At 59.0% G+C, this 14,787-nt stretch overlaps 1 protein-coding gene and 1 long non-coding RNA gene across 3 annotated transcripts; one reads left to right on the forward strand and one right to left on the reverse strand.

Annotated features, from left to right (window-relative positions):
- Positions 1-382: 382 nt before the first annotated feature.
- On the reverse strand, positions 383-3,984 carry LOC111775213 (uncharacterized). The gene is made up of 3 exons (XR_002810715.2): positions 3,588-3,984; positions 3,241-3,310; positions 383-577 (listed from the first exon to the last, which is right to left on the reverse strand). It is a non-coding gene; the product is annotated as an uncharacterized lncRNA (long non-coding RNA).
- Positions 3,985-6,866: 2,882 nt separating this feature from the next.
- Positions 6,867-14,479, forward strand: CEACAM16 (CEA cell adhesion molecule 16, tectorial membrane component). 2 transcript variants are annotated; one of them, XM_070222996.1, is made up of 7 exons: positions 6,867-7,032; positions 8,194-8,538; positions 8,846-9,121; positions 10,055-10,333; positions 12,302-12,628; positions 14,065-14,163; positions 14,259-14,479. In XM_070222996.1, exons 1-6 carry the CDS (start codon positions 6,996-6,998, stop codon positions 14,127-14,129), a joined length of 1,329 nt encoding a protein of 442 aa, XP_070079097.1. In that variant the 5' UTR covers positions 6,867-6,995; the 3' UTR covers positions 14,130-14,163; positions 14,259-14,479. The 2 variants fall into 2 exon arrangements, with proteins under 2 accessions (XP_070079097.1, XP_070079096.1); XM_070222995.1 differs by lacking the exons at positions 14,065-14,163; positions 14,259-14,479 and having other exon boundaries at positions 6,892-7,032; positions 12,302-12,893.
- The last annotated feature ends 308 nt before the right edge of the window (positions 14,480-14,787 follow it).

A 14,787-nucleotide genomic window follows, 5' to 3' on the forward strand; every position in this document is an offset into this window, starting at 1 on the left:
CCGGGTCTCAGCTCACACACCTCTTCCTCCAGGAAGCCCTCCCTGACCTCAAGCTGGGTCATGTCCCCCTCTGGCTTCATCCACCTCAGCCCTGCCCACTCTGGGTCATCACTGTCTGGAGACGGGTTTCTCTCCCCGCTGGACCCTGAGCCCCAGGAGGGCAGGACGCGGGCTGTCTTGGTCACCGACAGGTCCCACCACCACCCAGCATGGGGCAGGCACAGGGCAGGGGCTCAGGGAATGTATGCGGATTCTCATAATACGTATCCTCCCCTTCCTGTACTAACAGTCTCCATTCATCCATTGACAGACATTTATTGAGCAACTACTGTATACCAAGCTCCATTGAATGAACTCAACTGGGCACCGGAGACGGGAAGATAAACCAGAAGTTTGCATTTATTCACTTCTTTCATCCTCACAACAGTGTCGTGAGGGGAGTTCTGTGGTTACATCCGGTTTACAGATGAGGAACCCGAGACTAAGACCGGTCGGGTCACACGGGGCCTAAATGGGCCACTGGGAAAGGAACCGAAGTCTTTCCAACAGCCAGACTTTCTCCTCTGCTCGTTCCAGTCTGAAAGGAAGAAGGAGATGAAATCCACGCTGACGAGGATGGTGGGGTCTGTGCAGTCAAACAGAGGGGTCTGCCTTACTATCAAGCTCCGCCTTACTATCACCCGAGTGTTGCTGATGGTGGAATCTTGGGCACCAGGTCCAGTGTTCAGCCCAATTTGGAAGAGACTAATATCCTTGGGAGGAGGCCCCCCAGGCTCCGTTGCTCTATCGTCCTAAACTCTGCTCAGCAGGGGTCACTGCCTGCCACCACCACCTGCTCCCTACAGTCCAGCCCAGCACCGCCCCCCCACCCCGGGTTCTCAGGGCTGCCTGCAGCGCCAACGAGGAAGTGGCTGCCCGTGGAAGGAAGTGTGCTGGGCCGCGACCAAGAGTGATTATGATTCATGGGGAAAACCCTTCCCTCCGCACTGCAGCTCCTTGACGCACCAAAGGTCTTCACTCTCCCGAAAAGTGGCAGGTCGCAGGGTAGATGGGCAGGAGAGGTGGAGGTGCTCCCTCCCCACCCCTCCATGCCATTGACGGGGTGCAGGCGTTTGCCCGAGCCTGCAGGAGGGGACGAGTCTGCAGCGCGGTGTCACGGGAGATTCAGCTGTAGGAAAGCGGTCCACCGTCACAGCAAAAATTTCATGGCACCCCTTGGCAAAAGCCATGCTGTGGGAGGCGTCCCATGTATAAAGCAGAGGAAGATGGGCACGGATGTTAGCTCAGGGCCAGTCTTCCTCAGCAAAAAGAGGAGGATTGGCAGCAGATGTTAGCTCAGGGCTAACCTTCCTCAAAAAAAAAAAAAGAATACGGAAAGAGATGTATAGGTTATATGCAAATCCTAGGCCATTTTCTATAAGGGACTTGATAGAAGGGGGTCCTGGAGCCAATGCCCCGGATCCCGAGGGACCACTGTATGCCCCAGTGGAGCTGAGAAAGAGCTTATGACATTTCTGGGATGATGAGGAATTTGAACACTGGGTGTTTGAAGATACTGAGGAATTTTTGGTTGTTCATTTTACTCTCATTAACTGTGAAATAATGACATTGTACTTTTTTTAATGAGTCCTCGTCTTTGGGAAAGACAGGCTGAAGCATCTATGAACACAGTGGTATGGTGGCTGGAATTTGCTTTCAAATGATATGGGAGAGGGCTTGGGGGGCCCCAAGCTGGGCGGTGGGGACGGGAGAGGACGCTGCTTTTCCCTCTGCTTTTGACCAGTGTGTGAAATTTGCCAGTTTCCCCGAAGGCAAAGCAGGTTTTGAATTGTTTTGAACCATAGTTCTAAATCCAAGTCTAACCCCTTTGCATATTCCTGATGGATAAAAAGGGGCCCAGAGAAGGAAGGGCACTTAGCCAGGTCCCCCCTCCCAGACCCTTCTGGACCTCCTGGGGTCCCCAAAGAAGCCTGGCACTCTCTCTGTGCCCCTCCATCTCCCTAGCTCCCTTCAATTCCTGCCCGTGGACCACTTTCCAGAAAAAGCCCAGCCCCTCACACTCACCAACCCAGCCCCTGCAGCTCCTATCTAGACCCTTCCTTTCTCTCCCTCACTGGCTCCCCCAAGCTTGGCCTTACTATCACCCGAATGTCTATAATGGGTCATCTTGTCTCCAAAGCCCTGCCCTCTGGGTCCTCTGACCCCTCTGCGACCACCTCCTCCCCCATCCCCTCCCTCACTTGGTTCCAGCCACACCAGCCTCCTTGCTGTCCTCGCACTCATCAAAGATCTTCCTGCCTCAGGGCCTTTGCACTTGCTGTGCCTTCTGCAAAAAACACTCCTCCCTCAGATGTTCACACACCCCCTGGGTCGCCTCCTTCAGGTCTCAGCCCCAACGTCACCTTGTCAGAAAGACCCTCCTCGACCTCCCCAGCTGAAGCCCCTGTCCCTCCCTCTCCTCTCACGCTGTTTTGGGTTTTGGTAGCACTTATCTCTCCTGCTATATCAGTTTTTTGATTACAGCTCATCTCCCTCCAACAGGATTTAGCCCCACCAGGGAAGGGACGTTGCCTGTATCCCCAACGTAGCCTGGCAGATAGTCAGTGCTCAACAAATATTTGTTAAATGACTCAATGGCTTGGAAAAACCCAGATGAATGAGTGGGGTGGAGTATCCAGGCAAAGGAAACAGGCTGTGTGAAGGTCTGAGGCTCCCTCCTCCGATCGGCCGTCCCCTCCTGCACGGTAGCCCAGGTCCTTTTCCCAGGGTGAGGCATTAAGGGGACACGGGGTACTTTCTCCCCAGGAACAGCCTTCCCAGGGCCGAGCCCAGGGCTGGCCACACTGCCACAGGAAGCCACACCCTGCTGATCCCATGAGTAAATACTGCAGCACCCTTGGCCTCGCCCAGCGAGATAAAGGTCAGGGTGGTGGTGGGGGGCGGGGAGGGGGGTCGGTCACAAACCTGCTTCAGCCCAGGAAGCAATTCCCTCTGGCCAGCCCCTCAGCTTCGAGGTCTCAGCCACGGGGCCCAGGCCAAGGTTCCCATCTAACAAATGCCCATTAGGTCAGTAGCGGGCAGGGTCTTAGCAATGAGACAGAAAGAGCTGCTCCCTAGTGGCAAACCACGTGGCTGGTGAAATAACAGGGCTGGCGGTGGGGGACAGAGCAGACAAAACAAGATCAGAGACCCCTGCCCTCGGCTAGCTGTGCAGAGAAGATAAGACTCACCCCCTCTTACCTCCCCAGACAATGGCCCCGTGCCTCAGTTTCCCCGTCTGCAAAATGGGTCCTCGGGGAGGGAGGTGGTGCTGGATGAGAAAACAGGTAAAGCCGACAATGTCAAAATGCATCGCAGCGTCATTGGTAAAATACATCCCCCGTCCAAGGTCTTCTCTCCTCCCTGGTCCAGCCACCGCCCCCTCCTGCGGGCCCAGCGCCAGCCCGTAAAAATGTGATGGGAGCCGTGTCTACAGTTCCAAATGTTCTAGAATCACATGGAGAAAAGTAAAGAGAAGCAGGTGCAAGGAATGTGTCTAACCCCACACATGCTGTCTCAACGTGGAATTGATAGAAAAGATGAATGACCTGTTTTGCATTCTTTTTGGGGGGCTGCAGTCAGTCTTCAATATTTGGTGTGTTTTTCCCTCACAGCTCATCTCAGTTCGGACACGCCAGTGGCTCGCGGCGACCGTGCTGGGCAGCACAGTAAGCCATCGCAGCCGCCTCCTCACAGCCGCCCAGCATCTACCCTCCCTTCCCACGTCTGTTCCCCACCCGCGGCCAGGAGATCCTGTTAACACTGTCAGATCCCATCCAGTCTCAGCTCGAGCGAGGCCCACCCCTGGCTCCCCTCTCAGAGGAAAAGCCACAGCCCTCCGAGGACCAGGAGGCCCTGCTGGACCCGCCCCTCTCCCCTCTCTGCCCTCGCTGACTCTGTTCCGGCCACGCTGGCCCCTTTGCTCCTTCTCTAATTCACCAAAACACGGCTGCCTCGGGGCCTCTGCACTCTCTGTTCCCTCTCCTGGAATACTCTTCCCCCGGAGTCAGCACAGCTCCCTTCCTGAGTCTCTACTCCACTGTCGCCGCCCCGGGGCCTCCGTTCCTCCCCTGCTTTATCTTCCCCCAGCATTGTCCACCTGCTGTCATACTGTGCGTGTCTGTGTTCATGCGCCTATTGACCGTCTCCCCAAATGAAAGGCCAGCTCCCTGGGGCAGGGGGTTTTGTCCCATTCACGGTGGTCACCCAGCACCGAGCACAGCGCTCAGCGCACAGTAGGTGCTTGAGGAACTGGAGGTGTCGATGGGACCCAGGATCGGGGAGCACCAGAGGAGGGGCGGGAGGGATGGGGGCGGACGGGGAAGCGCAAGGACAACAGAGAAGGGACAGTGTGACACTGTGGGGGTGGAGCCCCCTCGGGGTCCGGACAAGAGCCGGGATCTGCCCCCACCCCCACCCCTACACCCCTTGGAGCCCCAGCCCAGCCCGCTCCTCAGCCGGACAGCAAATCACAGGCCCTCCCTGGAGACTCCTCTTTCTGTGTCATCCACACCCGGTGTCCAGTTCCACAAACACCCTCTGGGCCCCGGTGCTGGGGACACGGTGGTGACCACAGATGCCCTGGTGCTGCCCTCCCAGGACTCATGGTCACGGGGAGACAGACCCACTCCCTGCCAGTGAGGACCCAGGGTGGCCAGGGCTGGGACTGGGGACCCCAGGGCACGTGGAACCCAGCCTGAGAGTCCAGGAGGGCTTCCTAAAGGAGGAGGAGTTGTTGGACCGGTGATGAAACAGAGCAGAGGGGAGCAGGGGATACGCTGGGCGGAGTGAGTGTAAGGGAGACAGAATGACTGGAGCCGAGGGTTCCCAGGAGGAAAGGGAGTCGTTGAGGCCGGGCCAGCCGGCAGGGCCTCGTGGGCCAACTGTGGGGAGCTGGGCTGTCTCCTGAGGGCACTTGGGAGCCATGGCAGGTTCTGGATGCCATGAGTGGCGGAGGGACGAGACCAGGGCCAGAGACCAGGAGGAGTTGTGAGAGCATCTAGACATGGGGCAGGGGGGCACCTGGACCACGGTGGGGGCCCCAGGGAGGGAGAGAAAGGCACTCGCAGAAGAGACAGCTAAGAGGCAGACGCCACCGGGTGCTGTGTGCTGGGAGCCGGGGAGGCGTCAGTCGGGGACGAGGCCTGGGTCTCTCAGTCTCAGTGACGGGTGGATGGTGGTGCCATCCCTGATAAGAGGACCAGGAGGAGGAGCGGGGCTGGGGGAAGATGCCCAGGTCAGTTTGGGACGAGGTGATTGAGCAGGGCCATCCGGGGTGGCATCCTGCTGACACTGGGCAAGGTCCCAGGGCTCCCAGGGGAGGGCTGGGCCAGGATGGAGGAGAGTGAGGTGAGGTCGAAAGCGGGGTGTGGGGAGCAGCAAGCCCCAGGCCACCTGAGCCCCTCCTCACCACCCCCGCTCAGAGCCCCGCCCTGCCAGGGCAGCTCAGGACACGGTGCTGAGGAGCAAACGAGGACAGGTGAGCCACAGCTATGGCTTCCTGCCCAGAAGCAGGCTGCCAGGGCCTCACAGGGACCAGGACCCAGAAACCAGTAAGAAGGCGAGAATCACACGTCTGTCAGGACCATTGTTCACCCAGAGCCCCCCTCGCCTCCCCTGAGGCCCTCCCCCACCCCCAATTTAAAATTCCCAAACGCCCTTCCTGGCTTTATTTTTTCCCTCCAACAGTATTTATCTCCCTCTGAATGTCAGCTGTCAGCCCCTCAAGAGCACGGATTTTATTTACCAGCCCCGAGAACCGCACCTGGCAGGTAGTAGATGCTCATTCCCTACTTGTTGAATAGATGAATGAGTGACTTACGGAGCCTTCACTCCGTGCCAGGCATTGTTGTAAGAATGTCACACAAGTTACTCATTTAAGCCTTACAACAGCCCCACGAGGTGGGTACCCCCATCGTTTCCATTTCGCAAATGAGGAAACGGTGGCCCAGCGGGCTCCGACCCTTGCCCAGGGTCACGGAAGTAAGGAACAGTGGAGCGCGGTCCGGTGCTTTCACTTTTAACAAGAGTAACACCCACCAGGCCGGGCTTTTGGGGCCCAGCTCTGCCCGGCGCTGTCTGGGTTCCTAACACGTGGCATCCCCCTGCCTCACGACCCAGGGTAGGTCTACACCATCTGGGTTCTCCAGAGCAGTGAATGGAGACTCAGCAAGGAGCCGTCCCCGGCCCCACTGCGGGGCAGTGCAGAGCCAAGGTCCACGCTGGACTCCCTCTGGCCGCGAACTGTTCGCACGCGCCCATTTGGCAGACGGGAGAAACGAGGCCTTGAGAGGGCACGACAGAGATCGTGGCTTTCTTGGCCGGTGCACGGGGCCAACAAGGAGCGGAGCCCGATGAAGGCGTGCAGCCCCTGCCTCCTTCCCTTCCCTGTGGCTCTGGAAACAGGTCTGGGGATCCCCTCCCACTGCAGGAACTCGGGCAAGTCAGAGCTCCTGCTGGTGCCTCAGTTTCCCCATCTGCGAACGGGGGTTCTGACAGTGCCCACCTCACAGGACGTCCATGGAGATGACACCCGAAGGTCACCCCCCTCGTTGAGGCTGGGAAAGGGCGATGGTTGCTTATGGGTTTTATTCCTCCGTGACCCCAAGCTGACCAGGGGGCCCAAGCCCTCGAACCTCCCCCCGCCCTCCTCCCTCCTCCCCCGCGACCTGGTTCTCCTCCTGGTACCAAACCTGGGCCCTCGGCACAAAGAAGGTTAGGCAGCGCCCCAGGAGGCCTGACCGGGTCGTGGCCCCTGGCCCGTGCCTGCCACACCCGCTCTGGGCCCCAGATCCTCGGTGACCCGATCCCTCCAAATTCAGGTGATCTCCCCCCGCTCCAGATCGCTGAACCCTCTCAGTTCCCGCGCCAGACAGAGCCGGGTCCCGACCAGGGAGCGCCTCGGAGCGTCGGGACGCCAACGCCGCTGTCCCCGAGACCCGGGCTTGGGGCGAAAGATGGCACTGGCCCGGTGCGGCTGGCTCCTCCTCAGCGGTGAGCGAGAATGGTGCCCCCCTGGGAACCTCAGCCCCCCATGGCCGCAGGGAAGGGGGACCCCCCAGCCCGGGGAGGGAAGGTGTGAGCCAGAGGTCCAGCAGGCTGTGTAGAGAGGGCAGATGTGTCTCACGCTGACATCGTTTGCTCCTGCAAGAGGTACCAGCGTGTGTCGGGCTGGGGACAGCCTTCCAGAAAGTTCTGTGGGGTAGACCGCAGAGATTTCTAAGACCAGGGTGTGGGCTGGGGCGAGGGAGCCACTGCTGCTCCTTCATTCTGACCAGCAGCTCTCCCCCTCCCTGAGGATGTGGCCTAGGGCCACGTCTTGACCTCCCCCTTCTCAGCCTCAGTTTCCTCATCTATGAAATGGGCCGAACCCCCACGGCTGTCGGAAAGCCAGTAATAAGCAGCTCTTCCTGTGCCCCGGGAGCCGGCCTTAGTGCTCTCTGTGTGTCACCCACCACTCCCGACCCCCACTTCATAGACGAGAAACCTGAGGCCCAGAGAGGTGAAGTCTCTGGCCTGGGTCACACAGCCAGAAAGTGGCAGGGCTGAGGGCTAGCCCCAGAGCCCTCACTCCCGGCGGTGCTCTGTCAGCCTGGAAAGTACCGGAAACTGGGCCAGGCATGTAAGTGCTTCTTACGTGAGCGCGGCCACGGCCACCCATTCTAGGCAACCACACTCGAGTCAACCCCGGCAGCCCCGACCAGCTCATCAGGTTTGGGGCTCATCTGTGGGGTTGCAAAGAAAAGGGGTAGGGTGTCTTAGTCATGATGCTCCTCACTGCTGTGGTCGAGCTGCGGGGGCCGAGGAGGAGCACTGGACTGGGAGCCGGGCTCAGGGGCTGGACGGGCCAGCCTGCTCTGTGAGCGTCGATTGGTGACTATAACACACAGAAAACCCTCCAGGTCCCACGAAATCCCGAGGTCCCACGGGACCTTACGTGCAAGGCCTTATGTAGATCTTTGGCACAGCCCACTGATTTGACCCTTGGAACACCCCCTGCCCTCCCCAGACTGAGACCCTGCACCTGGCTAACATGTATTGAGAACTTACTGTATACCAGGAACACGTATGCCAGGGGCCCACGTATTCCCCTCCACCAGTGGGGGCAGCAGTCAGGCCCTACTCATCCCACCCACTCTGGCTCCTTGTCCTCAGCCACGTTCCTGAGCGCAGGGGCCGAGATCTCCATCACCCCCCAGCCCGCCAAGCCCGCCGAGGGCGACAACGTCACCCTGGCTGTCCAGGGGCTCGCGGGGGAGCTGCTTGCTTACAACTGGTACGCGGGGCCCACGCTCAGCCTGACTTACCTGGTGGTCAGCTACATCGTCAGCACGGGTGACGAGACCCCCGGCCCGGCCCACTCGGGACGGGAGGCTGTGCGCCCCGACGGCAGCCTGGACATCTGGGGCGTCGTGCCCGGGCACTCGGGCACCTACATCCTGCAGACTCTCAACAGGCAGTTCCAGACGGAGGTGGGCTACGGACACCTGCAGGTCTATGGTGAGAGAACCCCCTGAAACCCCCTCGACCCCAATTGGGCTGTTCCACCTCCCTTCCCATCCCTCTTAAAAAAAAACAACTAAAATATTTTGAAACCATCCTCCAAAAGACCTAAAATAACATTAAAGGGGTCACCTCCTTCAGGGTGGCTTCCAGGATTAGACCTGCCTCCTATTCCATTCGTTAGCCCCTCCGGCTGAGGGTACAAGGGCACCGCCACGATCCAGCCGTGCCCCTGGCCTGGGGAGAGGGAGGCCCCGGGAGCAGGTGGTGCCCGGCCCCCTCCCCTCTGCCTCTTGCCCCACAGAGATCCTGACCCAGCCTGTGGTCATGGCCAATGACACGGCGCTGGTGGAGCGACGGGACACTCTGCGCCTGACGTGCAGCAGCCCCAGCCCCGCCGAGGTCCGCTGGTTCTTCAACGGCAATGCACTGCCCATCGCCGTGCGCCTCGGCCTGTCCCCCGACGGCCGGGTGCTGACCCGGCACGGCATCCGTAGGGAAGAGGCCGGAGCCTACCAGTGTGAGGTCTGGAACCCGGTCAGTGTCAGCCGCAGCGAGCCCGTCAACCTGACGGTGTACTGTGAGTCCTCCTGGTCCCGCCAGATACTCAGCGCCCAAACCTCATAGATGGGGAAACTGAGGCCGGGAGAGGTCACCCAAGGGCACCCAGGGAATCATAGGCGAGCTGGGGTTAGGAACCAGGGATCCCTCTTTAAATGCACGGGGCCCATCTCCTAAGGACTAAAGACCACCTTCGAAATGGAATAATCCTTCGGTTTGAAGCAAAACCTACAGGGAAGGGACACGGGACTGGCTGGAAGCGAGAGGCGGACTGGGAGGGGAGACACAATAAAAGCCATTAACCAAAGCGTGGAGTCACTCCCAGGGGCAGCAGACACGCAGTGTGGAAGCCGGGGAAATAAAGCAGAGGTACGCGAGGGCTGGCAACGTAGAAAAACTTAGAGCCTAGAATCCTCCCGCCAGAGAATTCTGGCTTTAGGAAGCACCGAATTCTAGACTGAGAATCCTAGGAGCTCTAGAAGCAGAGATTCTTAGAATCCTAGAATGTAATTCTAAAATCTTAGAGCTGCTCAACTCTAGAATCTTAGAACCATAGCTTTCTAGAATCTTAGACTCCTAGAACCTAGACTCTCGGAGCCCTAGAATTCTAGACTCTTAGAACAGCTTGTTAGAAACCAATCGTTTAGACTTCTTTTTTCTTTTTCTTTAACGGGGCCATAGATTTCAAAAATAGCTTGAAGTCTTGTCTGGCCCAACACCCTCTTTTTGCAGAAGAGAAAAACAGATCCCGTGAGAAGGGAAAGTGACTCTCAAGATCTTAGATCGAGTTAGAGATCCATGTGGGATTCGAAAAGGCCAGAGCTGTCTCTCCCTCTGCTGGGTCCAGATGTTCTCAGGGCCCCCAGCCTGATGGAGAGAAAGCCCGGGGTTCCCCCCCACCTCGCCTCTCCTCTCCCTCGACCACCCCGCTTCTCTCCCTCCTGCCCCACAGTTGGCCCAGAACGCGTGGCCATCCTCCAGGATTCCACCACCCGCACGGGCTGCACCATCAAAGTGGACTTCAACACGTCCCTCACCCTGTGGTGCGCGTCCCGCTCCTGCCCGGAGCCCGAGTACATGTGGGCCTTCAACGGGCGGGCCCTAAAGAACGGGCAAGACCACCTAAACATCAGCAGCATGACGGCGGCCCAGGAGGGCACGTACACGTGTATTGCTAAGAACCCCAAGACCCTGCTTTCTGGGTCCGCCTCAGTGGTGGTCAAGCTCTCTGGTGAGTTGCCCCGACCCTGGCCACCACCCCCTCCCCTTGGAGGCCCAGTCGGACCGTGATGGTTTGGCTGCTCCATCACCAGTTAGGTCACCCTCTGCCCAACAGATAAGGGGAAGGTCAAAGATTCTCGATCCATTGATCGGCCAAGGGCCAATGGCGTATTGGGTGGACCCCTCTTCATCCGGGTGGCAAAGGGAGACAGTCCATACCATGTCACCTGGAAAACAAACAACAAATCAGACTCTCTTCCTTGAGGGGTGGCAGAGTGAGAAACGGGTCCCGTGTCCCACGTCGTGTGGCAGCAGAGTGGGAGAGCGTTGAGATGGTCCTCCACGTGGGTGCCCCTGTTCTAAATTTGGTCACCAGCTGCCCAGGGGCTTGACCCGTTCCTTGCCACGCAGACAGCTGAGCTTCTGTGCCACCCACTAGATTACCCGGTTATCTGGCCCGGATGACGGCGTGTCCCTGCGCACACACGAGTGCACACATACGCGGGAAACCACAGCCAATTTTTGGCAAGTGGAAAAACACAGCCAGGAAAGCATTGTCTTGCCTCTGTCCTTGAACGACCCAGGGGCGGGGGCAGTGCAGACACAGCTGGTGTTTTCAGAGCCGTCAGGATCCTCAGGGGACATTCTCTGGTCCCCTGGGGATGGTGGCTTTGAACATGAGGGCCTCATTAACTCTGCCTTGGTTTCTTCCCAAGTGGTCACCATCCCCTGGGGACAGAGGCATCAGTCCTTCCCTCCCCTCCTCCACCCTCCCTCCTACTAACAGGCTGGGTCTCATCCTAAAAGGGTGGACACTCTTTCACCCAAAGCAGAAATGGCATGCCCAGAGGTAAGTGTACCTCCTGCCCCACCCCACCGGGGGCCGTGGCAGCTGGTCTTGGCAGGAGACGCGGGAGTGGACCAGGTGACCCACTGCCTGTGCAGGCCGACATGGGGGGTGTCCGAGGTCTGCAGGTATGTGCAGAGAGTGCGGACAGCGCCCCCCAGGGCCTCCTGAACTGTCAGCAACCCTGGGGCAGGTGTCAGGGGAGAGACAGAGGAAAAGGAGACCCCCCCCCCAGGGGAGACTCTGATCCGATGGTGTAGATACGTCTCTGCCCTTGGAGAGAGGGTCCTGGAACAGGGAAGCCTGGCCCCCTTACTCAAGGAGCTGCCAGTCAGAGAGAAGAGGCAACACCTCCTACTCCATGGACTTCCAAGCAGTGATGGAGGAGACATGACACCCACCCTTAGAGAGCTTCCAGTCAGATGGAGGAGCCTCCGGCTATACTTGGGGAGATTTCTGTTCTGATGGAGGAGACATGGTCTTCAGGAGATATGGCCCCCCCATTTTTTTTTTGAGAATTCCTAGCCTAATGGGGGAGACACAGTTACCACCTTTGGAGTACTCCCAATCTGATGGGGGAGTACCAGCCCCCTACTTTCTAGGAATTTCCAGTCTGATGGGTTAAACACGCCCCCATCCAACTTCTGAGGTCCCAAGCCTGATTGGAAAGACCCAGCCCAATTATCCAGAATTTCCAATCTGATGGGGGAAACAAGGCCCCCATATTGTAGAATTTCCAATCTGATGGGGGAGACATTGCCCCTATATTTTGGAAATTTCCAATCTGATGGAGGAGACATGACTTGACTCTCTAGGGTCTTCCAGTTTCATGAGAGAGATAGCCCCCAACAGCTGGAAATTCCTAGTCTAGTGGGGGAGAGATGGCCCCCAGCCCCTGGGATCTCCCCGTCTAACAGGGGGACACACAGCTCTCTGGCAAGTATTGTCAGGACACAAAACCCACGTCCACGGCCACTCAAGTCACCTCCTTCCTCTGTCTCCTCCCCAGCAGCCTGCACAGGGGAGCACCAGCCGGTTGGTGGGAGGCATAGACAAGCTGGCTGGGGGTGGCAGGGGGACGCTATGCCCCAGGCAGGTCCAGCTGACCCAGCTCCCTCATGCTCTCCCCAGCGGCAGCTGTGGCCATGACCATCGTGCCCGTGCCTGCCAGGCCAATGGAGGGCCAGGACGTGACACTGACCGTCCTGGGCTACCCCAAGGATCTGCTGGTCTATGCCTGGTACCGCGGGCCCGCCTCCGAGCCCAACCGGCTGCTGAGCCAGCTGCCATCGGGGACCTGGATTGCAGGCCCGGCACACACAGGCCGGGAGGCGGGCTTCCCCAACTGCTCGCTGCTGGTGCAGAAGCTGAATGTCACCGACGCCGGCCGCTACACTCTCAAGACGGTCACCCTGCAGGGAAAGACCGAGACGCTGGAAGTGGAGCTGCAGGTGGCCCGTGAGTATGCAGGGGCCGGGGGCGTGCGCCTTGGTTCAGACAGGGGCTCCCCAAGGGGCTCTGCCTCCTCCCAGGAGACACAGATCAAGGATGGATATGCCTACCCATCAGCCTTGCCTCCTCCATCTGACTAGGGGGTCCCAAGATGGGACCATATGGGGTCCACCAGACTGAACATTTTAGACAAGGACACATAGTGTGAGGGTAGGGCATCCTTTTCCATGCAGATGGGTGGACCCTGAGACGCAGGAGATTTCCCCCTGCTACCATATTGGGGGAATGGGCTAACGAGGGGAGCTGACCTCCCCCATCAGACTAGAGGTATAGAGTGAGGGTGGATCACTCCCCTCTCTTCACACTGTCATCCCAGACAATGGGGGTGCATCCCAGTAAGAGTGAGGACAGAATTTCTACCATCAGAGGCTGTAATTTCTCTCTCAAATTGAAATAGAGACAATCTCCTCCAATAGGATGAAGGTTTCTAGGTGGTGGGAATTGTGTCTCCTCCACCAGACTGGGAGCTCCCAGAGTCAGGGACCATGTCTCCTCCACCAGATTGGGAGCTCCCAGAGTCAGGGACCATGTCTCCTCCACCAGACTGGGAGCTCCCAGAGTCAGGGACCATGTCTCCTCCATCAGACTGGGAACTCCCAGAGTCAGGGACCATGTCTCCTCCATCAGACTGGGAGCTCCCAGAGTCAGGGACCATGTCTCCTCCACCAGACTGGGAGCTCCCAGAGTCAGGGACCATGTCTCCTCCATCAGACTGGGAGCTCCCAGAGTCAGGGACCATGTCTCCTCCATCAGACTGGGAGCTCCCAGAGTCAGGGACCATGTCTCCTCCACCAGACTGGGAGCTCCCAGAGTCAGGGACCATGTCTCCTCCATCAGACTGGGAGCTCCCAGAGTCAGGGACCATGTCTCCTCCATCAGACTGGGGGTGCCCAGAGTCAGGGACCATGTCTCCTCCATCAGACTGGGGGCTCCCAGAGTCAGGGACCATGTCTCCTCCATCAGACTGGGAGCTCCCAGAGTCAGGGACCATGTCTCCTCCATCAGACTGGGAGCTCCCAGAGTCAGGGACCATGTCTCCTCCATCAGACTGGGAGCTCCCAGAGTCAGGGACCATGTCTCCTCCATCAGACTGGGGGTGCCCAGAGTCAGGGACCATGTCTCCTCCATCAGACTGAGCATCCCCAGAGATCTGAGAGGTCATGTCCCTGAGGCAAGGACAGTGTCCTCCTCCCTCAGACTTGAAGCTTCCAGAATCAGGGGCCCTATCACTGCCAGCCACCCCTAGATACTGTCCTTCAGCTCTTCACTCATCAAACCCTGGTTTTCTGGGTCAGCGTCGGGGGGAGAGGGGTGTTCAATGACAGCAGGCCGCCCCCGAAGACCCCTCGGAATTCCTTTTCACCCTGTCTCTCTTCTCACAGTCCAGCTCCCTCCCTCGCGTGAGGACGAACGCCAGCTTCCTGATCCTGACCCTGGCACAGGCTGAGCGTGGGGCGGGTGGGCCCGCCTGGAGGCCGGGGGTGGGTGGGGGAGCAGAAGGGGTGGGGGTACTGGGGAGTTGGTCCTCCACCTGCCTGACGGCCTCCCCCACCCCTCTGCCCCATCCTCCCCACAGCCCTGGAGCAGCAGCGTGCCCCGGAGCCCTCCAGAGAGACGAGCTCTTCACGCCCTCCTCCCCGTCTCCTCCTCCCGAGTGGAGGACCACTGGCTTCCGGCGAGGATGCTGGACCGTGGTCTGCTGTGCTCCTGCTTCCTCGCTAGACTTAGAGATGACAGGGCCCTACTGCTTGGCTGAGCTGTCGGAGCGTCAGAGGCCATAAACATCCTGGTTAACACACCTGTGTGTCAGCCTCTCCTTCCCCGACCGCCAGCCCTGCCGTTTCCTAGCGGCCACGTTTGCTTCATTTCCCACCCAAGGCTATTCTCAGTCTGGGTGCGAGCATGCACAGGGACACCCAAATCACAGTGCTGCAAGCCCCCACTGCCTAATGTCAGGGCCTGGACCCTCCCACGTCTCCCCAGCTTACATCTGAGGTCCTGATTCCAGTGGGTCAAGTGGTGCCCTCCCTGGGGCACCAAACAGCTGTGGGACGTGGCCCACCCCTACGCAGCCCCTCATGCCATCCCTGGAGCCCTGAAGCAAA

Source organism: Equus caballus, chromosome 10 (assembly GCF_041296265.1).
Source record: "Equus caballus isolate H_3958 breed thoroughbred chromosome 10, TB-T2T, whole genome shotgun sequence".
In the NCBI taxonomy this organism is placed as follows: domain Eukaryota; kingdom Metazoa; phylum Chordata; class Mammalia; order Perissodactyla; family Equidae; genus Equus; species Equus caballus.